Consider the following 24,976-nt stretch of genomic DNA (forward strand, 5'->3'; position numbering starts at 1 on the left):
AAATAACAACCCGCGAAAATGAAAAATTTAGTTAAATCCGTCACTAAATTTGATCAAAGAATACATATAAATCAAAGCAAAGAATACAGAAGATGATAATAATATGATCAGTCAAACATCTCTAAAACATCCGTAATCTTCAAACAAATCCGTTAATAAATGATTATTCTCAAACGCACAGAGCATACTTCATATCAGCATTTAGACTTATCTGTCAATTTGATCAATGAGATAACTCAGCAATAAATGATAAACGAAATAAGATTTTCATTAAAAACCTTCGTTGCATCAATCTAGTTCATATCTCACTATTTCCAACATCTTGTTGGTCGCAAACACCAAAATAATATGTTTTTATGATATGTAGACCAATTAGTACAGTGATTGACAGTAAATGCCTAGGAAAAAATGGTGTGGAAAAATCAATGGCATTAAAGTAAGCATAAAGCAGCAAGTTATAAGACATATCCAAACCAAACATTCCATAAAAGTGGTCTCGACTTCTTTCTACCCAACATCTCACAATGTTGCAAATAGCTCATGCCGAAAGAATCAAATAAAGAAAAAATAGCAAGTAATGAATTTAATTTACAATAATTATCTAAAAATAATCTCTAATATTATTTTTTATTATCCTAACTCAAATACCAAATAAATTAATATTATTTTTATTATCCTAAACTCAAATACCAAATAAATTAATATAGTACGTACATACCACCAAAATATACCTTTGGCAGACGAAGGCTCATAATTGTAGGATCCAGTCTTACTAAAACTAAAATAAATATTGGTATGTTGAGAATGTTATTTGAGGAATTAGTGCTGGTTGTAGCGAAATTAAAATCTATGTCTGCTTTTCAAGACAGCATATGATATGTAAATATCACACCTTTATATATTATTTTTATAAATATATAAGTATGTAATAATATTATTTATTTTACAGTAAACAATTGAGTCGACAACTTTATCGCATATAATTTTTGACAGAAAAGTGACCATATGGAGTATCTTGCTGTATCAATTTCGTTATTACTGCAGAATAGTAGTTTCACGGTAAAATTAAATAATATTATTTTTAGTATTATGTGGAATTTGGATGGTTATGAAGGTTTATTGGCTAAGATGAAGGGGGCATACAATAATAATTCAATTGTTGACTTTCTGAGATTTATTTTGGCCACATATAATCACTTTGAGTAGAACCGTTATGATTATATTAAGATGCTAAGACTTAACTTTTTCTTATTATTCATCAATATACTTTATTATTTTTAATATCTAATGATATGCATTTCGAAAAAAAATAGAATATCAATTAGCTAATCTATATGAGTATATATAGTAAGATATCCTGAATTATATTATTAAATAAATTAAATAAAAAAATATATGAGATGGAACTCTAAATTTACATTACATTATTTTTTTTTCTTAAGTTGGATATTATATTATTGAAATAATGTTTGATAGTGCTTTTACAATGTGAGTATTGCGTTTGCCTATTATATTAATAAAATATTTCACTAACATATTTTACTTATAATTATATATATGAAAATATTGTACATAACATAATTTATTATTATATTTATTTATTTTAATTTATGCAAAATTAGCACACTTTTATTACTTTATATTTTATTAATTGTAGCTTTGAAAAAAAATTACAGTGTGCCAATAACAAATGTATCATGCTGCGATCTACAAGTGAACAATCAGTGAACATAAGAGATAGTGTGTACTGTTATTTATGAGATAGGTTGTTTTGAAAAAGGTTAGTGTTTGCAGATTTTGTTTTGAAGTTTGAATTCTTGTCTTTTTGTTTGTTCGTCATTCTTCAATGTAACTGCTACTGCAAGAGGTCTATGCAAGCGTGGCCACTGAAATTGAAGAGAGTATCCAATGCATGCAGAAAATATTATTGAAAGATGCCAGTGAGAAATGTCGCACTAAATTTTTTGTGAGTCATCTCTCTATGTCAGAAAATTTTTAACTTATTATTCTTCTGGCTTCTTGGACTGAATCTGTTTATTTATCACTTTTAAAGCTCAAGAAACTGAGACTGCATCGACCGTCAGTAAGTCGATAGAAAATTTGCATTCTGTTGAAATTGTGGCGCGTGGACATGACACCCGTACTGTAATTATATTTCTTCCATTGAATATTACTCTCGTTTATTTTTTGCAAAGCAACTTTGTTTTCTATGGACAACTAATTATGTTGATAGAGTCTAGCGAAAGGCGCAATGAACAAATTAAGAAATATTGTTTAACATCTTATTTAATATTTCTATCGTTTCTGGAACTCTCGTTCGTTTGTTTGTAGTGGCGCAATGAAGTATCATGACTTTTGCGTAGTTACCTCGAGCTAAGATGTTGGTAAGCAAAGAAACTGGGTATCCTACCAAAGGTAATGGATTTTTAAAATAATGCATGTGAATATATGCATATGCCATGCGAGATATATGATATGCATGCGTATGTGGCGGATGCTCTTGATTATCGTATGTTTAAGACCTCGAACTAAATGTGCTCTTTTATTGGCAGGAGCTCAGGGCCTGTTTAAGAGCTACCGGCGGAGCGGAGATTGAAAGCAGCAGAAGGCTTGCTTTTCTCGTTTTTGTTTTTTTGGTTAGTTTCTGCTTGTGGAAATATGGTAATACATTAAAAGACAAATAGTAAATACATAAAAGAACTAAAAAATTTTGAGTACAAACAAATAAAAGTATAGCAGTTAATTCAACAACATGCAGGAGTTCCATTAGATAACAATAAAATTGAGTTGTAGAAGCTGAGGAAAGAGTGCAAGAGTGGCTGAAAGAAAAAATAATAGTCAGTAAAAAATTAAAAGAAAGAATGAAATAGAGACTTATAGAAAAAGTTGATTAAGAAATAATTACTAACCTGCCTGTCCTCAAAAAATAATGCGATTGCATGTACAAAAAATCAAGTGAAGCAGCAGCACTTGCAAAAATAATTAGAATATATAAGTGTCAGAACTTAATAGTCAAATAATTTAACAGGAATAGTAAGAAAACACCATCACAACAATAAATAAAAATAATATACAGAACCACACTGGTTGCAAATATTTCGCAATTTTCATCCTAGTTAATTTACTTTGTAAAATATGAGTTTAGCGATAGATAAGTTTAAAGGGTGACAGGTTAGGCGCGGACACAAATCCATAACAAACCTCATAATTTAGGTTAAACTGACAGTATTTCGTACAAAAGTCCAAATATAAGAAATACTTGACATGTCGACAAAAAGGAAATAGAATTTAATTCAGAAAGTATACCTGCCTAAATGTCAGGAAATACCTCCACGTGCACTAAAGAAAACCTGATTTGTCCAAAATTGAACAGGAGAACTGGAGGGATAGATCTGACTGTTAACATTGAGTTTATGTTTCTAGTGTCCATAGACAGGCATTAAGACTCTGAGCTAGCTGGCATCATGTCCGTGTGAATCCATCTCAATACCATTGCATTTAATACAAATTCCATTATAGCATAATGTGCCTTGTTCTTTGGATTGAGATAGCAACTCCTCGAGGATTATTCATAAACAGTACACTTGAAGGAATTCAATTAACAGTTTATTGGCAAAAGGTGACGACTGATAACGAGTTTTGCTAACATTTGCAAGAGAGGATGGGTTGAAGTGCAACTTGGTGAGACTCATGTGATGCGGCTATGTGACTGCTCATGTGGTGCAACCATATCGAGACAGGCCTAATGAAGGGACACTTGCTATCTTTACTGAGTTCTCTCCCATGGCTGATCCCTCTTATTGAGAAGGCGTCCGAAAGTATTCGTATACAAAAGAAGGAAAAGAATGAATTAGAACTAATAGTAAAACTCCAATATCTTTTCCAATCCACATATAACAGTAGATGAAAATAGTAGCAAAAGATCAAGTGAAGCAGCAATTCGAAAAATTGATTATAAAAAAAAAAACATCATCAGCAACAATCGAAAAGATATAAACGTGAAATAAAATGAAGAAGGCAGCCATAAGGTTAAGTAGAAAGCTAGAGAAATATCAGCAAAGACTTGTAGTAGAAAAGCGATACAGAAAAAAAAAAGAAAAATGCAAACGCTAAACTAATGTAAAATACACATCATAAGGAGTATAAGCAGTAGTAGTAGAAATTTGAGCAAATCGACAAGATCAACATGTAGTTAAATTTTTCCTATTTTTAACTATAGGCTCAGATATTAAATGAGGCATTATCAATAGTCGCACAAATAGATTTTTCTCATTTCAGAAGTCTTCGAAGAAAAAAGGTGCCGCATATAGTTATATGTTCTCAATAGTTTATGTATTTCTTGCCTGGGGTAATCACTGTTGCATTTTATTTAGTAACTGCATCCTAGTTGAACCGCAAAGCCAGCAGAGAAATAGAGTTTTTTTTGCCGCAAGATAAATTTTTACAGAGCATATTATATAGCAGTAAAAAGGGACGGCGGAGAATGAATTCCGAACCATTTTTCGTGACCGGAGGGAAATGAATAAGCGTAACGGAAGCGTCGCTAATGGGAAACGGCGCGACCGAAAAGGAGCTGACCAATGAACTAGGCCCAACATCTCCGTCCAGAGAGGAAGCAAGGAGTCGGAGCGGCATCTAGGGGGCGAACAAAACGAGTGTCGCTAACGGAACGGTGCGACGGGAAGAAGGCCCGACCATGAAGCTCAGCCGCATCATTCGGTCAGAGGGCACAGGAGTCAGAGAGGGCAATCCTAAAGGGGCGAAGCGAAGGACGCCGAGATGTGGAAGATGAAGTTAATTAGAAAGCAAAGAAAATTAAGTTGGAAGCAGAGTAGGTAGGTAAAAGGAATTTGGTTGGGTGGGCGCCCACCCACTTATTAATTTAATAGAAGTATTAAGATGCAAGGTAGGGCTAAAAAGATTAAAATTAAGCTAATGTTGGCACGTGGGACAAAGAGAACGGAATTTCATAAGGGTTAGAAGACTTATTAGGCAAGCAGCATATATATGTTTTGCTTACATCAACTTGTAAGTGAAATCCTTGTTGCAACGGCTTGCATAACTGCCACCCAAGTTGCCTTACATATATATACTCTTTTCATATTAATCATAAAAAGATTATTCAATTTTGTCATCAAATCGCCAAATACAACAAATAAATAAACTTAATATTACGGTTCCTAGAACTTATTAGAAGTATGCTGAAATAAATCACAGATAGTAAACATAATAGAGAAGCAACAACAAAATAAAAAGGAACTGCGCTCAAGATGTGATAAGAGGAATGTTCAAGTAAAATATACACTTATACTATATAAATATATATAGATAACATCTTTGTTATCAGAACTACAACATTAATTAAATATATATACTGTAGAAAATCGGAGTAAAAGATAAGAAAATCAAAAATTTTGAAAACCATGAAAATACAACATATCAGATAAGGAGTTATTTTTTGTAAAAAATATTTTAAGAAAAACATGCAAACTATGGCATTTTCATAAAAATAAATTTCGTATGAAAAGCAGTAGGGCAATATCTGCAAAGGAAAAAGGATATAATTATAAAGTTTAGGCCACTGTTCTATTGGTCAACTTTATTGAACTGCTTTAAAAAGAAGAATTTGTTTACTCTCAGTCTCCGCTTTATTATGATCGTAAAAATTGTTATCAAACATATGTAGCATTAACAGAAATTTGATCTATTGTTAAAGTTTCGAAACAACATAAGTGAATTCACACAAATATAAAATACTATGAAGCATCCCATGTAGAAAATTCGCATCAAGGAATTCATCTTGAATTTGTAGTTGTTAAAGTCGAAAAACAGAGTGTATTGGCAAATGCTTGTCAGCTTCTGATTCATGAGGTTAGACATAAGTGTTTACATGTGGTAGAATACACCATGCATGCATTTATGGATCTGGCTACTCAGGTTCTGCTTCAAGAGGTTAGACATGAGTAGTAAAACATGATAGAAGACGACACGCATGAATTTATTCTACAACATAAGCACATAAATTTAGTTTATTTCCTAACATTTTTTTAAGATTAGATATAAACAAACGAAAAATATAGACAAAAGAATAATAGGGATGAACTAATATGTATAAAAACTTTCTGCTTTAACTTCATTAAAAAATATATATATGCAAAACTAAAATTAATTCGATTGATATTTGAGGCTTGTGTATATGCATGATTTTATTTTTTTCGATCGAAGAGAAATTCGCAGAGCTCTCTCTCTGAATTTTAGAATTTATCCCAAAGAAAGGAACATGCTTGTTTTGGCAATTGCTTGTCAGATTATGCTTTGAGAGGTTGGACATAAGTGTACACATAATAGAACACAACATGCATGCATTTAAGGGTACATTTGACTGCTCAGGTTTTGTTTCGAGAGGTTATACATGAGTATTAACACATGATGGAAGACGACAAATATGAATTTACTGTACAGCATAAGCATACAAATCTAGTTATTTCCTAGCAGTTTTATGAAGATTATATATAAACTGTTGGCATTCGGTTAAATCGAATCGGGTACGCCCATAAGCGGGTTCGATCCGACGGATATTATGTTATCTAATTGGATTAGGATTAATCTCGCTTTCAAATTGAAAAGCTAATTAGAGATAAATCTAATCATATTAGGATAACAAATAATAACCGATTTGGCCTTATCTTTAACGCTATTAGGATTTTGGAATTTCTTATAAATAGACGGGCGATCCCACATAAAACGAACGAACGGAAAAAGAGAGAGAATAAGAAAATAATAGAGAGAAACCACATCCTCCATTGACCTATTATTCTAAGAGGAACTTGAACGGTGGATTTGTGATCGTGCTCGTTTGTAGTTCGATCCATCGCGAGTTCGGAACGTGAGAAGATCTAAACAAGGACGATCAAAGGACACGTGAATCAACCTCGACGATCCGGGCGTTATAACGTGAATCGCTTCCGCAAAAGGTACGAACGAATACTTCCGCTGCGTTCTACATAAACAAAAGGACAATAAAGACAGAAGGAATAATGGGAATGAACTTGTATGCATACATGGTCAAGATAATTTAAAAAAAAAAAAGAAAAAAAGAATAAAGGGAGACTCTCAATTTAAAATAGAAAATGTACATGATAGACAATAAGCACAACTTGAATAAAGAGCAATGGGTTACATGTGTATAAATAGAAAAATACAAAGCAATGGGTATTAGTTGTAAATGATTGTATACACTTCATTACAAAATCATAGTTATGTTTTACTGAAAACTCAAGCACAAAGACAATAATAATAGGCAAAAGAACTCAAGCACATTAACATAATCACAAAAGAGCAGAGATTTCAAGGCTTATGTTTCACTCCATAAACTTCAAAGTGCGAAGGAGAAAAAACTCGATAAGTATCAAATATAAAGTCTGCATGGCACAATTTTTAGTAACTGCATAGGATGTCTTATAGAATATTTCTCTCAAAACACAAATTTTAGTAAATGAAACATCTGGTAGCAATTTATTCAAGGGTCTAGTATTATATTCCGTTCAGTTTTTTTCTCTGGCCGGTAGAAGTACTATTAAGGGTTATATTACTTGTATGTTGCTTAGGCAGAGGCATCAGTAGGTTAGTTGATAGTCCAAGGAACATAAAGTATTAATTTTATTTATGTTTAAAATCCAAAAATTATACACTTGTTGGAATCTAAGGATCCAAATTGACAAAATTCAATTGAAACATCTAAGATAAATGAAATTAAACCAAAAGTTGTAGAACTATTATGGATAAGTATCACTCTTCAATTCAGATGGCCCTCTAACTTAGTTTGCTCTTAGATTGAATATGAAAATGCTGACATAGATGGGTAGGGAGAGAAAAAGCACATTGCCAGCAAACTATATCTTTTTTGGATATGAGAAGAACCATGCAGACAAACTACAGTGCGAAAACCAGAAGCCTCAAGCAATTACAACTTGAACATAATTCAACTCTGACATCAACAGATTGGCACTATCCAATAAAATTACATTGCAATCAAAAAGTTCCTACTAAAAAAAAAAAACAACAACAAATCTTCGCAAGTATCAAACTCTGATATTCTAAAAGAAACTAAATACATATATACAATTTATTTTGCAAACAAATCATATATGAAAGCATTATGATTAACAGCATAACAAATCATATATGAAAACATTATGATTAGCAGCATTAAGATGTAAAAAAAATAGAAGTGTTGTGACCTCTTCAACTATATGCCATTTTTATAATTGTGAGGAGCATCAAAAAAGGGATTTTGTTCAAATTTTTTACATTCTACAACCGAATAGCAAAAGAGGAACATCAAAAGAGGGAGCTTTTTCCTTTTCTCACCTCGGAACCGCTCGGCCTCTTGATTGTAATCGAGAAGCTTCTGCTCGATTCGCTTCCCGGAGGTGAAATCGAACCCCGCGGAGGTGAAATCGAAGGCCGCGGAGGGCTCGCTACCAAATCAGAGATGGAAAAAATCAGAAAGAGAGAAATAGGTTTTTTTTTTTTTTGCAAATAAAATTTTTACAGAGGTATATTATATAGGCAGCAAGAAGGGACCACGGAGGATGAATCCGAGCCATTTTCGTGACCGGAGGGAATGAATAAGCCGAAACAAAGCGCCGCTAATAGGAACGGCGCGACCGGAAGAAGGGACGACCATGAACTCGGCCCAACATTCCATCTAGAAAGGGAATAGGAGTCTGAGCGGCATCTAGGGGGTGAACGAAATGAAGTGTCGCCAAAGAAAACGGGGCGATGGCAAGAAGTCCGGCCATGAACTCAGCCCAACAGTCCGTCCAGAGAGGGAACAGGAGTCGGAGCGACACCTAGAGGAGCGAGCGAAGGAGCCGGAGGTGGAAGACGATATTAATTAGAAGCAGGAAAGATTAAATAGGAAAATTTAGTTGGGTGGGACCCACCCACTAATTAAATAACAGAGTGCCTTATGATGATAGGTAGGGCCCACGGGAGATTAGATTAAGCTAATGTTGCCACGTGGACAAAAGGAAATATGGATTCATAAGAGTTTATAGATTATGTTGACTATTGCGTTTAAATCTATTATATTAAATGAAATATTGTACTAACATATTTTACTTATATTAGGTTGTTTTGAAGAAGGTTAGTGTTTGCAGATTTTGTTTGAAGTTTGAATTCTTTGTCTTTTTGGTTGTTCGTCATTCTTCAATGTAACTGCTACTGCAGAGGGCCTATGCAAGCGTGGCTGCTGAAATTGGAGAGAAGCATCCAATGCATGCGGAAAACATTATGGAAGATGCCAGTGGAAAATGTCGCGCTAAATTTTTTGTGAGTCCTCTCTCTATGTCAGTAAAACTTTTAACTGGTTATTTCTGGCTTCTTGGACTGAATCTGTTTATTTGTCACTTTTGAAAGCTCAAGAAACTTGTGGACCGCATCGACGCGTCGGTAAGTCAACAGATAGATTTTGCATTTGTTGAAATTTGGCGTCGTGGGTGATACACCGTGCTCTAATTATGTTTCTTCCCTTGAATATTGTTTCTGCTTATTCTTGTAAGCAACTCTGTTTTCTATTGAAAACTAATTATCTTGATAGATGCCCAGCAAAGAGGCACATGAGCAAATTAAGAAAGTTTGCGATGAAGAGCTAATTTTTTTATTCCGAATTTGTTTGACATTTTATTTAATATTTCTATCGTTTCTGAACTCTCGTTCTTTGTTTGTAGCGGCCAATGAGGTACATGACTTTTGCTAGTTATCTCGAGCTTAAGATGCTGGTAGCAGATATCCTACCAAAGGTACGGATTTCAAATTATAAATGTGCATAAATGCATATATTATCGTATGTACAAGACTCAGACTATATGTGCTCTTTATTGCAGGAGCTTCAGGGCCTATTACAGGAGCTATACAGCGGATCAGAGAACTGGTGGTGGCCACTTGGTGGCTGATCTGGCGCAATAGGAACAACGCTATTTTTAGATATCTACACACTGACGTTTCGCTAACAATCTATTGTATCGGAGTGTTGGTAAAAGAGTGGGCCGAACATTGTAAAGCTGGGTAACGGCTGTGGCTTGAGCTAGACCTGGTCTTGAGTTTGTTTTTTTTTTTTTTTCCTTTTTTTCGTTTTTCCTTCTTTCCCTTGGTACTGTCGCTTTTCCGCCATTCTGAGGCCTTAGTTGCCTCACCCTATGTAGCTAAATTTATTTACTTAATGAATGACGCAGGTAGCGTGCTACCTCTTTCTCAAAAAAAAAAAAAAAATTTAAAGGCGACCAAAATAAAAAATATTATAAAAAAATAATAGGCATAATTGCCTATGTACCATTCAAAATTTTCGAAATATTCTATATACTCCTAATTTTTTTGGTTACAAATATATTCTCGTGCATTCTCCATTATTAAAAAATATCTCCCCTGTTAGTAATTATTAAGCTATCTCAAATTAAACCTGAATTATATTTCTACTAGAGTTAAAAAAAAAAATCAAAATATCTCTTTTATTCTTAGCTTAAGACAAATAAGAAAATTTGATGATAGTAGAATAATATATTTGATAAGGCAAAAAGTCAAAATACTTTCTTTATCCCTAACTTAAGGGAAAATAAGAAAAATTAGTGACCGTAATAGTATATATTGAAAAGCATTAAGATGTAAAAAAAATAGAAGTGTTGTGACCTCTTCAACTATATGCCATTTTTATAATTGTGAGGAGCATCAAAAAAGGGATTTTGTTCAAATTTTTTACATTCTACAACCGAATAGCAAAAGAGGAACATCAAAAGAGGGAGCTTTTTTCTTTTCTCACCTCGGAACCGCTCGGCCTCTTGATTGTAATCGAGAAGCTTCTGCTCGATTCGCTTCCCAGAGGTGAAATCGAACCCCGCGGAGGTGAAATCGAAGGCCGCGGAGGGCTCGCTACCAAATCAGAGATAGAAAAAATCAGAAAGAGAGAAATAGGTTTTTTTTTTTTTTGCAAATAAAATTTTTACAGAGGTATATTATATAGGCAGCAAGAAGGGACCACGGAGGATGAATCCGANATATTTGATAAGGCAAAAAGTCAAAATACTTTCTTTATCCCTAACTTAAGGGAAAATAAGAAAAATTAGTGACCGTAATAGTATATATTGAAAAGGACAAAATAGTAATTTTTAAGAAATAACAGCAGTTCCTACCAGTTCACTAACCGTATTAAAAAAAGTATTTTTAATATTAACCTTTTAAGAGCAAATAAGAAAAGTTATGGGCAGATAAGAAAAGTTGGTGACGATTGAAAGATACATTTGAAAGGGTACAATAGTAATTTTTTAGAAATAACATTTGTTCTCACTGTTCACTAACAGAATATAACTTGAGTAGATGTATATTTGAAATAATTTGGAATATTAAAAATATATATCTAATATTATGGTGTGTTTGATTCAAAGTCGGAATCGGTATCGGAGTCGGAATGAGAATAAGCTGGAAACGGAATCGGAATGATTCATCACCTCATTTTGTTTGGTTCACCATCTGAATTGAAATCAGAATGAATCATTTCCATTGTTAGTGTTTGGTGAAAATTAAATATTAAAAATTTACGTCAAAATTTTAAAATAGTGTCAAAATTTTAAGTATATTTTTTAAAAAAATTTAAAATTTGAAATTGAATGAATAATTCAAAATATAAAACTAAATTTCGATTTATTCAAATTCAAACTTAAAATTATAATTTAAATGAATACATAAATTTAATTTAAATTTTAAATAAAATTTGAATAAAATTTTAGATTTTAAATTAAATTTAAATTAGATTCAAAATGCTTGATTGAATTTTAATTTTTAATTAAAATTAAAATTAAAATTAAAATTTATAAATATAATTTTTAAAGTTAAACTTATGTTTTAATTTAAAAATAAGTTTAAAAAAATTAAATTTAATCCGAACAAATCAATTCCGTTCAGATTTAATTTCCAATTCGGCCTCTTAGGCCGAATTGAGAAAATGGGTACTTGGGGGGATTCCCATTCATCCGATAATCGAAATCGAAATGGGAGTCCTGCATATCAAATACTGGCAAAAGGATTTGCTAATTTCGATTTCGATTCAAAAAAGGGCGAACCAAACACGCTTAACCTTTTAAGAGCGGTAAATAAAAAAGTTAGGAGTTTTTGAGGGGGTGTATAACTTCAAAGATCCCCCCTGTGGTTTCCAACTTTCTCACTTTAGTATCCTGTGGTTTAAAGTGTATCAATTTGCCCTCCTGTGGTTTCGTTTTTCTCTTTTTTTTATCAATTTTATTGTTTTTTTTTTTCAAATCAATAACAAAATTAAAATTAAAGGGTACTAAAGTAAATATTCAGTAAATCTAGATGGATATGTGATATTTTTTTGTATATAATTTAACGAAATATTAAGGAAAAAGCTATAGAAAAAATAAAAACAAAACCACATGGGGGCAAATTGATACTCTTTAAACCACAGGTACTAAAGTGAGAATGTTGGAAACCACAGGGGCTTTTTAAAGTTTTCCCAAAAATACTACAACATTAAAATTGTAGAAATTAAATTACCGAAATGCCCTTTTCGAGTGCAAATTGCAAAACTGCAAATTGATATTCCCCGAAGGCCAAAGCAACTCACCGGAAGTTGGACTCCGCGCCGGTACCTCTCTCGGCTTCAGCCGAGCACTACTCCGCGTTTCCGACACCGAGCAGAGAGGGAGGAAGCGGGAGAGAGAGAGAAAGGGTGTCGGGATTAGGGTTAGGGTTAGGGTTAGGGTTAAGGGTAGGGGATGGTGGTGGTGGTGGATCTGGGGGAGTTCGCGGAGGAGGGGTTCGACCCGAAGCGATGGATCAACGCGGCGCTGGAGGGCCGGCACCCGCAGGACCCGCTGGACCGCTTCATGGCCGACGCGGAGGAGAGCCTCCGCTCCGCCGCCGACGGCATCGCCGACGCCCTCGAGCGCGAGAGCGCCGACGCCCTCCGCCGCGTCCCCCTCGCCTGCCGCGACGTCCTCCGCCTCCGCGACGACGCCGTCGCCCTCCGCTCCGCTGTCGCATCCATCCTCAGCTCCCTCAGAGAGGTTCGTCTCGATCTCCGCCACCAAATGCAGATTCTAAGACTTTACAGTCGGAAATGATTGGATCCAGTGTTCTAATTATTACAGTTTGATTGGGTTAGTGGAGTTCAATTTGTGTTTGAAGAGGCTAATTCTAAGATTCAAAAATGATGGATCCGGTGTGCTCATTTTTCAATCATTACCAAATTCAAATTCTAAGGTTTGTTGGAAATGATGGATCCAGTGTTCCTATTGTCGTGTTATTATTTTGCTTTTATCGCACTCTTTTTTTTTCTCGTGAATTGATAGTTTGATTGGGTTAGTTAAGTTCAAACAAATTTGGGTTTGAAGAGGGTAATTCTAAGATTCAAAAATGATGGATCCTGTGTGCTTATTTGTTAGAGTTATTTCTCCATCGAGTTCTTGTTTTTCTTGTGAATTGATAGCTTCATTTGGTAAGTTAAGTTCAATGATGGATGCAGTGTTCTTATTGTTATGTTGTTTTTTCTTTTGTCTCTGCTGTAGATTGATTGCAAGATTAGAATACGTAAATTCAGTGCTTTTATTTTGAATGCAATTGTGTTTCTGTCTCTCAATTACCCAATGCAATTGCCAAATTTGCGAATGGTAGATTCAGCTGACTTCTCTGTTTCTGGCAACCAATTCAAATGATAGATATGAGAAATTTTAGATTCACTATGCTTATTTTGTCAAAGTCTTCCTTTTTTGTGTCAATTGGTCTCAATTGCAGATTTAGCTTAAGTAGGTTGATTGGAGGAACAATGTTCTCCTATGATGAAATGGATAGTGGTGGTTTGACTGGAAATGCTAGATTTGGAAATGTTGGACTCTTTGATGTCCTTTACCTTCCAGTGAATTAGGTTTCTATTCTAGATCTTTAACGTAACTTGGTTTCTGAAACTCCGATGAGTCGTGTTAGTTTATGTGCTTCGATGAGGAGGGAAGAAAAAGATCGTGCCATATAACAAATGGCTTTCCTTTTGTTCTGTTCTTAATTTGCTTTCTTCCAGTCTTCCGTTTTGTCTTGGATGAGTGATGTTCAACTTCACAGCAGATGGCATTCAAGGATGGTAGGGCTAGTTTTGATATTCTTAATTACCCAATGCAAATGCTAGATTTGGAATGTTAGAATCAGTGTGCTTGTTTTGTTAAATTCTTGCTTGTCTTGTAAATTGGTCTCGATCGCTCGATTGGGTTTCTTAAGTTCAAGTGGTATGCATTTGTTTTTATGTGCTTTGATTGGAAAAGCAATGATGACCTCTGATGAAAAGGATTTATGTTCTTTCTCTTGTATTTTCGCATGCTTCTTTTTAGATTTAAATGCATGAGGGCGAATTTCGGCACAGATTGCAGCTGATGATGGTAAGGGAGATGCCATGTTTTGATCGCTAGCGATTCTTGTTAAGAGGATTTGATATTTGTTTTGTGGGCTTACTGTCGTTTTTCTGGTCTTTCATACTTTTTCATTATGCCCTTTAATCTTGGATGGGTAGAGTTAAATCTAAGTGTAGATGGTCAGGTCGTGATAGTGAGGACTACATATTGCATATCTGCGGCCGCTAGTGTATTTTGTAGATTTCATGGTGCATTACTGTAACTTAAATGTCTGAATGATCTAGTTTCAGTTCTTTGTTTATTAATTGTTTCTCTCTGTAGTTTTTCCAGAATGTCCTGTTATTTATTGTTGCTAGATAGGCAAATTTAAGTAGAGTTAACCAGGAATCAATGCTAATGGTTCAGAAGCTTGCACTCCAACAGCTGGTCGGAAGCTTGATAGTGACTATGCATCTGCTCCTGGCACCTGCTTTAACTCTGCTTGCTTTTGAAGGCGGTGTTTACTTACTCTTTTACTGATAATCAGTTTGAAAAGTTTGAAAAGTTTTCCAATCAGTTCATTTCTTGTGCAGCTTCATTTACATTTTTTTAGTGGATGGTCTCATATGAGTGAAGGAATCATGGCTTAAATAATTGGCTTGTTTTTAAATGAGATCTACTAGGAGACTGTCAGTCCCACTGGTTGGTTTACTTGGGTACTTACAGCATCACCTCAATAATTGTGGTATAGTGAACCAGAAAGACAATGCTATCTGCCCGTGCTTTTGTATCTTATGATTTTATCTGATTTAACTTGAAACTAGTAATTTATTTCATATAGGAGAATGTTAGTTGTGTTTTATACATTTATGATTTCAGACTCTATACTGTCTATGTTTCTCTAGAAGGTATCATCTGTATGAAATTACTGGAGTATGGTCCTTGAGGCTAAAGACTACAAACTAATCGGTTTTGTTAGGCATCAATTTAATGTTAGTCGAATGAAGTTTAATATAAGCTTTGCAAATTTAAACTGACAGGCAGAGGGCACATCTGCTGAATCTATAGCTGCTCTGGCGAGAATTGATACTGTTAAACGGCGGATGGAAGCAGCATATGCAACGTTGCAGGTTTGATTCTTTCCATTTATTGTTTTTATATGATTTAGATGAGTGTGAAAATGTAATATCCTTATTTTCTATCTCAATATTAAAATATCAGCATTGCATTTTTATAATTTTGTATGGAATGAACAGGATGCTGCTGGTCTGACCCAGTTGAGTGCTAGTGTAGAGGATGTTTTTGCAAGTGGGGATCTTCCACGAGCAGCAGAAACCCTTGCAACCATGAGACATTGCTTGTCAGCTGTTGGTGAGGTACTCTCTTGTTCTTCCTCTGATAATCTAATGAAAAATGTTAATTTTTGAGATATATTTGTCAAGAAGAAGCTTAATTTTTCAGGTTGCAGAGTTTGCTAATGTGAGAAAGCAGCTTGAAGTGTTGGAAGATAGGCTGGATGAGATGGTCCTCCCTCGTTTAGTTGATGCACTTTCAAATCGCAAGGTGGTTCTTGTTTCATTTGTCCCCTCCTTTTTCTTGTATGTTTGGACCGTTGATGACAATAAGAGATATTCTATGATACACATTGTATGCTAACTTACCTTGTTGAGCTTGCAATTTATTTTTTTGAAGGTTGATGCTGTTCAAGATTTACGTCGTATACTTATTCGTATTGGGAGGTTCAAGTCATTAGAGCTGCAATATACTAAGATGCACATCAAACCGTTAAAAAAACTCTGGGAAGACTTTGACTTGAGACAAAGAGCTAACAAGCTAGAGATGGAGAAGCATGGTGAAAATGCAGCCTCCCTTTCTTTTTCTAGCTGGCTACCGAGCTTCTATGATGAGACTCTACTATACCTTGAACAAGAATGGAAATGGTATGCTGGTTATGTTTGCTCTTCGTTTTCTTGCAATATTTGAAGTTGTATGGTTACCATTAGTAACTGGAACCTATGCTTTGTCAATAACTTTAATCTATTTTTGTTTTTGGAAATCTGCATACTGGTGATTTAACTGGAACCTATACTTTGTCAAAACATGGCTAACTTTTAACTGCCAAGAATGGTGCGGTTACTACCATTGTTATTCGTATCATATTTGGGTACTGCAGTGCGAACTTTTCTTCATCATTGCATATGAGTAGCAGATGCTTAGTAAGTAGCATATGGTCAATGACTAGATGCATTAATTCAAATGGATTAATTGCAGATTTTCAACCTCGGATTGGGACTGGTTCTTGAATGAAATATCATTAAGCATAGCTAGTCTGAATCATGTAAATGATGAGATTTGAATGCTTTTTGTATTGCTATCATAAACTAGAGCCAGAGATGTATTTTAATTTGCGCATTCAAATGACAATTAGGGTGCGTTTGGTTCGCGCTATCTTTTAAAGATTCCTAGTAATCCAATGGGAATAAAAAAATATGACGGTGTTTGGCTAAACGCACTAAGTAATCTAGTTGGTAATATTGGATTCACTTGGGAATAAGATTCACCCCAAAGGACTAATCTCATTCCCTTGAGGGAGGGTGGGTATTCTCATATTAATGGATTGGGGTAATCATAATATGTCTAATCTTTTTCTTTCTTCCTACCCGCCAGCTAATTGATATTATTTTTCTTTACACTCTAACCTTATATCTCTCTCTAAACTTATTGTTCTCTCTAAAATTCAACTTTTTTTTCTCTCTCTAAACTAAGCTTTCTCTCTCTCTCTCTTTCTAAAATTTCAACTCTCTCACCCCCTCTAATTTCGACTATATTTTTCTTTCTATTTTTTTAATTATGCTCTCTCTCTAACTTATACTCTCTCTCCCTTTTTTCTAAAAAAATGTTGAAACTTTTGGTAACATTATCTAAAATTAATTAAATAAATAAATTAATTAACTGTATATTTTTTGCAATATTAAATAACATGGCTAATTAACATTACCGTGCGAACCAAACACAGGAATTCCACATTCTTAGTAATAGGATGAATAGGAATAAGATTCTCGAATATCTTTTATTCCTAGTAATCTTTCATAATGCGAACCAAACGCACCCTTAAACATTTCTACTATGACAACAACTAACTGTTGAATCACTAGAATGTGGAAAGTGCTCTTTACCTTAATTAATTTTTTGTAAATGTTTTACCTTTCTATATGGTATACATTTGCATAGGCTAATCGAAACAATAGTTGTTCTATTGGTTGATATTTTAGGCATACTGTTGATAATTTTTTTTTATATACCATGCAACTGTTTTTAAAGAGAGGAGACACTATTATATGCTATTAATCAAGGTTTTAAGTGCCCGTCGGTATGGGCCGTATCCACCATGCCGTACCGTGCCAACAAGATACCAGCACAATACAGACCTCGTGCCGATGGCACAGCTCAAAATCCTCTATTCTTTAAATTAGTAAGTAATTTTCTCAATAAAGTTCAAAAGATGTGATAAAAAGACATAATAAATAGTTAGAATATTTTGTTGCTAAAGAAAATAAATATTTTATGCTATTATGCGTCGGCACACAAGAATTTTTTTGACCGGCACGCATCGGCACGGCTCGGCACACACCGTGCTGTACCGTGCCGGCAAGTTTCCGGCACAACCCCGTGCCACGGCACTTATCCTTGCTATTAATAATAGATGTTGCTCTTTTAAGTGGAGGAAGTTTCATGCTGAAGATTGTAATACTTGCAGGTGCATAAATTCTCTCCCTGATGATTACAAATCCCTGGTTCCAAAACTACTCATTGAGGCCATGAGTGAATTGAATGCTAGCTTTGTCTCCCGTCTCAACCTTGCAACAGGAGATGTAGTTCCTGAAACCAAAACCCTAGCAAAAGGTGAGTCCTTGTTGAATCTCCTTTTCTTATTATTAGGAAGCATATGTAGAATATGAATTATCTGTCATTTAGTTTTCATTTGTTTATTCAGATCAAATGATTTTCCTGTAACTTATTGTTTGTTTATAACATAAGGTGTCATATCCTTGCATCATGCTCGCTGAGTTTCTCATTTGTCATGCTAACTAGGTCAATTAACTTTCTGTAAGAATCTGAATACTCTAAGGCTCGCTGAGTTTCTCATTTGTCATGCTAACTAGGTCAATTAACTTTCTGTAAGAATCTGAATACTCTAAGGCTCGCTGAGTTTCTCATTTGTCATGCTAACTAGGTCAATTAACTTTCTGTAAGAATCTGAATACTCTAAGGCCTTGGCCATTTTAAGATATTTTTCTGATATAATATAATGGTTCGTTTATCCGGTTATTCAGGAATTATGGATATCTTGTCTGGCGACATGCCAAAAGGCACTAAGCTGCAGAATAAGCATCTCGAGGCACTAATCGAACTGCACAATGTGACTGGTACTTTTGCAAGGAATCTTCAGCATCTATTTTCAGAATCTGATCTTCTGATTCTACTGAATACACTGAAAGCTGTTTATTCACCTTATGAATTGTTTAAAGTGAGGTGTGCAAAATCTACTCTTCTCGAAGTATAAATGCATCTGCAGTTAATACGCATTGCATCGAAATTGCATCATCATTTAGGAGAGACTTTTTTTTTGGGTGTTGGTGGTGGGGGGGGGGGGGGTGAGGGTGGGGTTGTGTGTGGCTTTTACATATCAATCCATAATTTATCTATTCATTATCTATTCACATACATGCCCTTGCAAAAACTGAATTTTAATATTTTTCCACTTAAAAGCACTCTCTTACAAAAGTATCCTTATCATATGTTGGAGAGTCGTCCAACTCTAATTCAGGGGGATGTTGGTTTTGTATTTGAAAGGACGATAAGACGCTGAAGGACGATCAATTTTGTTAGTATAATGGTATAGCTATATCTATATCAGAGATATTCAGTTTAGGATTTTATATTTGAATAGATTTCATGTTCAGGGTTACATATGTAAACCCCGTTGTAATTATGGTCACTTTTAATTGTTTAGTGACAAAACATTTTTTTTTCCTTTTTCAGGTATGGACATATGGAGCGTGCGATACTTTCCTCTGAGATCACAAGAATAGATATTCGTGGAGCCGTTTCTCGCGGAGTTGGTGCACAGGGCATAGAGCTCAGCGAAACTGTTCGTAGAATGGAAGAATCTATCCCACAAATCATAGTGCTTCTCGAAGCAGCAGTTGAAAGATGCATCAACTTTACTGGTGGATCTGAGGCTGATGAACTTATACTGGCCCTCGATGATATCATGTTGCAATACTTGTCAAACCTACAAGAAACCCTAAAATCCTTGAGAACAGTTTGTGGAGTTGACAATACTACTACACATAGTGATAGCGCGAAAAAGGATGCGGGTTTGGATAGAAAGGAAGGTGGGGCCCGTTTAATGGATGTGGTTTCCGAAGAGGAGGAATGGTCAATTGTTCAGGGAGCTTTGCAGATTCTCACTGTTGCAGATTGTTTAAGTAGCAGAACAGCAGTTTTCGAGGCTTCTTTACGAGCTACTTTAGCTAGAATCGGAACAAGTTTGTCTCTTTCTGTATTTGGTTCGAGCTTAGACAAATCTCATGCAGCACCTGTCGATGAGAATGCGGAAGTTTTTGCAGGAAGGGCAGCCCTCGATGTGGCGGCTTTGAGACTTACTGACGTGCCAGAAAAAGCTAAAAAGCTTTTTAATTTACTAGAGCAGGTAGTTTGGTCTATCCTGTTGAGAACCTTGCATTTAGTGCTTTGTGGTGGCAATGAATGCATATGTCATTGCCCAGAAAAGGAAAAGAAAAAGAGGAAAAACAGAGAAAGAGAGAAGCATGCATGATGTGAATATATAATAACAGATGCATGTTTTAGAAAATAGAGTACCCTACTGATGGTAAAAGATGGTTTTAAATACACTATCTTTTTTGGATCATAGAAGGTAGAAAATTTACTTCCAGCAAGTTTAGAGATTGTTGTGTTATATTCTGCACCAGAATAATAAGCAAGATCCAGTTTATATACAATTTGAAGACATGATATTTTTAAGTTGCTTCTTGCAAATGAATGACGAGTATTCTTCCTTCCCATATTACCCTTTTTCCAATTTCTGTTCCTTACTGTGCAGTCAAAGGATCCAAGGTTTCACGCACTCCCCCTCACGTCACAAAGGGTTGCGGCATTCTCCGACACTGTGAACGAGCTCGTCTATGACGTGCTCATATCCAAAGTCCGGCAACGCCTGAGCGATGTGTCACGACTGCCGATCTGGTCTTCCGTGGAGGAGCCAAGCGCTCTCCCTCTCCCGACCTTCAGTGCATACCCGCAGGCCTATGTGACCAGCGTCGGCGAGTATCTCCTCACCTTGCCACAGCAGTTGGAGCCACTCGTAGAAGGCATCTCTGGCAGTGAGGCCGGCAATGAGGAGGCTCAGTTTTTTGCCACAGAATGGATGTTTAAGGTAACACACACGCACACACAAACAAACACAACACACACGCGCACATATATGTAGTTCATATGGGATACTATTGGTAGTAAATGAATAGTGTTTTCTACCTACTCTCTAGCCTTTGGATCAAATATTAAACTCAAGGCTAAAAACTAGGCAGCAAACACTGTTCCTCTACTATTGATATTCTTATGGAAGTATTTGTACTCTGGTTACTCAAGGGTCTTTTTGGAAAAATGGCTGAAATGAAAAAAAAGAACCATAAATATATTATAATTTGCGCCTTGCCCTTCTGAAAGGGAAAAGTAACGTTTTAATCCCCTTAATGTGAAAATCTTCTGCACTTTACCCCTTTCTGGTGTATTTTCCGTCAAGATATAGTTAGGAAAAAAAATTGAAATATTATTTGAAACATAAGTTATACCAATAGAAGGGATCTAGTGCTGAAAACGTGATGCTTTTTTTTTTTTTTTTTCTGTTTTTGCAACTTTGGCCTACTTTTCAGCTTTTATGGTTATACTGCCTCCTCCTCTATCGAACAATGTTGCAAAGTTTTGAATGATTGATGTATACGCAGACATGGTTCACATTATGTCTTAATCCATCAAACTTTTAGAACTTTCATCCAGGTAATTCAGTTGATGAGCAGTTTCGTCTCAGAAGTTGAAATGTTGGCTAATGCTGTAAAACTGAAAAAAGCACCCTTTGTGCAAACCTTATGTTAAATGAAATTATCATCGGCCAAAGGAGAATCAAACTCTTAGGCCCTGTTTGGATGCCGAAATAAGAAATCCAATGATAACTTATGTGAATGAAACTTTTCTTGTGTGATTGAAAGGCAGGAATTTGATCTTTTTTTTTCCTTTTAGAAAGATCTTGGCATTTATGATTTGATAGGATAGCATATTTTATCTATGAGATAATTTATTTTAGTCCGAAAAAATGACTAAAACAGTGAATATAGTATCTCTTGTGGACATCTGATCATACTCCTTATCTATTGAATATTATTATGATTTTTGAGTAAATCGAAGGGATATACCGCATAAGATATTTATGCATCCAAACAGGACCTTGACAATTTCTGCCATTCTCCTCCTAATGGTATCCCAGCATGAACACTTGAATATAAAGGAGAAATGCTTTTATCGCCTGTTCATCGCATTTTGACTCCTATCCTTTTTTGCGCTCTTTGCCTACCGTATTCGTTGTGCTAATTCGATCTTTTTGATTTTTTCCTCCACTTTGGTATTACTGCTAGGTGGCTGAGGGAGCCACAGCACTCTTCACGGAGCAGCTGCGAGGAATCCACTTCATCACCGACCGCGGCGCGCAGCAGCTCTCAGCCGATATAGAGTACCTGAGCAACGTTCTCTCCGCACTTTCGATGCCAATCCCTCCGTTCCTCTCCACATTCCACACCTGCCTATCAACACCAAGAGACCAACTCCGCGACCTCATCAAGACCGACGGCGGGAGCCAGCTCGACCTCCCGACGGCCAATCTCGTGTGCAGGATACGCCGCATTAGTTTAGATTAGTGCTTTTGTTTTCTCTGATTACTTTTTCCTCTTGATTTCGCTTTTGCTTTGCAGAAGCTTATTATAAAGAAGTGTTGTCATTTGAATCTGAATTGTCCCATATTCGTGTTGCATACATTTAATTTCACACAGGAAGACAATTTGTCAACACTATAATTCTATTATTATCAGTACAAGTGTCAAACAAAACTGTGCTGATGGGAAACTTTTTGTTTATATCTACATGATATCCTATAAAAGCATTTGGAGTTTTATCTGAAGAACAGTGACAAAATTAGCATGTTAAGCCTAGTTTGGAAATACATTGTTTAAATGCACCTGCTTGATATTAAAGTTCGAAAAAATTTACAACCAGTTTTAACTGTTTTAGCATTCAATATGATGGAATGATAGTAAAAAATTGTCATATAAAAACAAAATTCGCCTGTCCGTTCACACTTTCGTTGGACACTTAATCGTTCATCATATTTGTATTTGTTGTGCCAATAACACACAATTGATTTGTCCTCATGTACAAACAACATATTTCCGTGAAGTAATCAAATTGCACACTTTTCACTTATCCAATCAAATAAAAATAGAAGACACATCTAACACCACAAAAAGTCAGGGGATTCCAACAGTAGTTGGTAATTGGTATACGTTTTCATGTGAATTCAATGATCATCATTTCTCATTAACTAGCAGATTAGTTATTTGCACAGGTAACAGCAATTGAGGATGAGATAGATAATGCGGTAGAGAGAAACGATTATTTTATATTATTTTAACATAATGTCAGAGTTTAGTTTACATCCAAACTTCTGGGGGTCTAACCATCGTGTACCAACCGCGCATGTAAAGTTATTTGTGCCGCATACTAGTCCTAGCTATTATATGGATTCAGTTTGTATCATGTATTAGCTGAGAACTCCCATATCGAATACAAAATGGAATCTTGATCTGTATATAATATAAATGGTATTTTCACTTAATAACTTAAGCTTTTTAGTGGGCCTGAATCTCTCACTACGTGCATGATTTATATAGTACACATATAGTCAAATTACGTGTATGACTTGCACAATACCCATATGACCCAAGTCATTTTTCATAGGATTTTTTTCTAAAAATTAGTTTTGTTGAAATTTTTTAGTATGTAAAAGTACACTTGTGAAAATCTTAATGGCCTAAATTAGCCACATATGTTCAACAATAGTCAACTATTAAAATATAGAAAATGATGAATCATTCACTATATTTAGAATGTACTCAACTATTCACTACATATTTCAGCTTCTAAAATATCAACTACATACATGGTGCATACATGGCCTTTTATAAATAAAATCTTGATAAAATGTAAAGACACCCCCCCCTAAACTTTCACATATTTTGAAATTGACTCCCCTGAACTTTTGCCCTTCCATTAGCAATTTTGAAAGTTTTATTAGAATCAACCACCATAAGAGATGTACGTAATCAAGAATTGTTTTAATTAAAAACGAGAAAAGCGATTCTTGATAAAATATAAAGAAATGTCAAGATAATATATGTTCGACGATTCAAAAAAGATCAGACAAAATTAAGTAAGAGTATATAAATTTTGCTTTTTTTCTTTCCGAGTAAAGTAATTTTTATCACGTGCATTTTTGGTGGGTATTTGATTCTAAAAAATTTTTCAAAATTGCCAATGGAAGGACCATAATTTCCAAATTTGCTAACAAAAAAAATCCTAAATCAAACAATTTGTAAGCTAAGAGAGTGTAAATCAAATATAAAAAAGCTCAGCAGGTTAATTTTAAAATGACTTAAAAGTCCAGTGATTGATTTACGTTTTAACCAAGAAGTTCTGATCGCCGGGGTGTTTGGTTCGTAGGAAAAGCAAGAAAAAAAACTTCTAAGAAAAAGGTTTCTAATGAATCTCTTTTGAATTTTTTATCTTCTTGGTTAAGAAAAAAAGTAATTTTTTTAAAAAAATTATTTTTCAAATTCGGTGACAAATTAATATTTTCGCTTCTTGAATTTTTTAGGAAAACAAAAATACCAAATTTTCATAAAATTTGAAAAGAAGTCTTTTTCACAAAAAATAATTTTTTTAACCAAATAGATAAAAAAAAAAATTTTAAAATATATTATAAAATTATTTTTAAATTTTTTTTTTGTGTTTTTTCGAGGAACAGAACAGCTCCTAATAACCCCTTACCTAGGAATGCAAATGGGGCGGATGCGCGGGCGGGAGGGTTTTCCCACCTCCCACTCTATTTCTTATCCGGGCGGGGCAACTTCAGGACGGATGATTTTTTATTTTATTTTTGGCTCTCTCTTGTCATACTATTTGGAGCGGATCGAAATCGAGAGCGAATTTTTGACGAGTTTTTGATGAATCGAGATGGATTGAAGGAAAAAAAGAATCTTTCGCCTTCTGCTCTATTTATTTAGCGGATCGAAATAGATTCGAAACAAATTATATTTTTTTATATTTTTTATTCTTATTTACCGCCTCAGGTCGGATCCGGGTGGGGGCTCCACCAAACCAGATCCATTTGCATTCCTACCCTCGCCCAAACAACAGCCAATTGATTCCCAGGGCCACGCTCTATTGTGGAAACGGAG

General features: G+C 35.0%; 2 protein-coding genes across 3 annotated transcripts; one reads left to right on the plus strand and one right to left on the minus strand.

Moving 5' to 3' along the window:
• LOC109727029 lies at nucleotides 6,867-8,832 on the minus strand. Of its 2 annotated transcripts, none has more exons than XM_020256890.1 (3): nucleotides 8,687-8,832; nucleotides 8,371-8,480; nucleotides 6,867-7,000 (listed from the first exon to the last, which is right to left on the minus strand). In XM_020256890.1, exons 1-3 carry the CDS (start codon nucleotides 8,802-8,804, stop codon nucleotides 6,911-6,913), a joined length of 318 nt encoding a protein of 105 aa, XP_020112479.1. In that variant the 5' UTR covers nucleotides 8,805-8,832; the 3' UTR covers nucleotides 6,867-6,910. The 2 variants fall into 2 exon arrangements, with proteins under 2 accessions (XP_020112479.1, XP_020112478.1); XM_020256889.1 differs by having other exon boundaries at nucleotides 8,587-8,739.
• Nucleotides 12,590-22,597, plus strand: LOC109727319 (conserved oligomeric Golgi complex subunit 7). Its single transcript, XM_020257388.1, has 10 exons — nucleotides 12,590-13,079; nucleotides 15,431-15,520; nucleotides 15,647-15,766; nucleotides 15,852-15,953; nucleotides 16,083-16,330; nucleotides 18,148-18,293; nucleotides 18,725-18,923; nucleotides 19,434-20,106; nucleotides 20,518-20,850; nucleotides 22,103-22,597. Exons 1-10 carry the CDS (start codon nucleotides 12,789-12,791, stop codon nucleotides 22,379-22,381), a joined length of 2,481 nt encoding a protein of 826 aa, XP_020112977.1. The 5' UTR covers nucleotides 12,590-12,788; the 3' UTR covers nucleotides 22,382-22,597.

Source organism: Ananas comosus, linkage group 22 (genome assembly GCF_001540865.1).
Source record: "Ananas comosus cultivar F153 linkage group 22, ASM154086v1, whole genome shotgun sequence".
NCBI classification, from domain to species: domain Eukaryota; kingdom Viridiplantae; phylum Streptophyta; class Magnoliopsida; order Poales; family Bromeliaceae; genus Ananas; species Ananas comosus.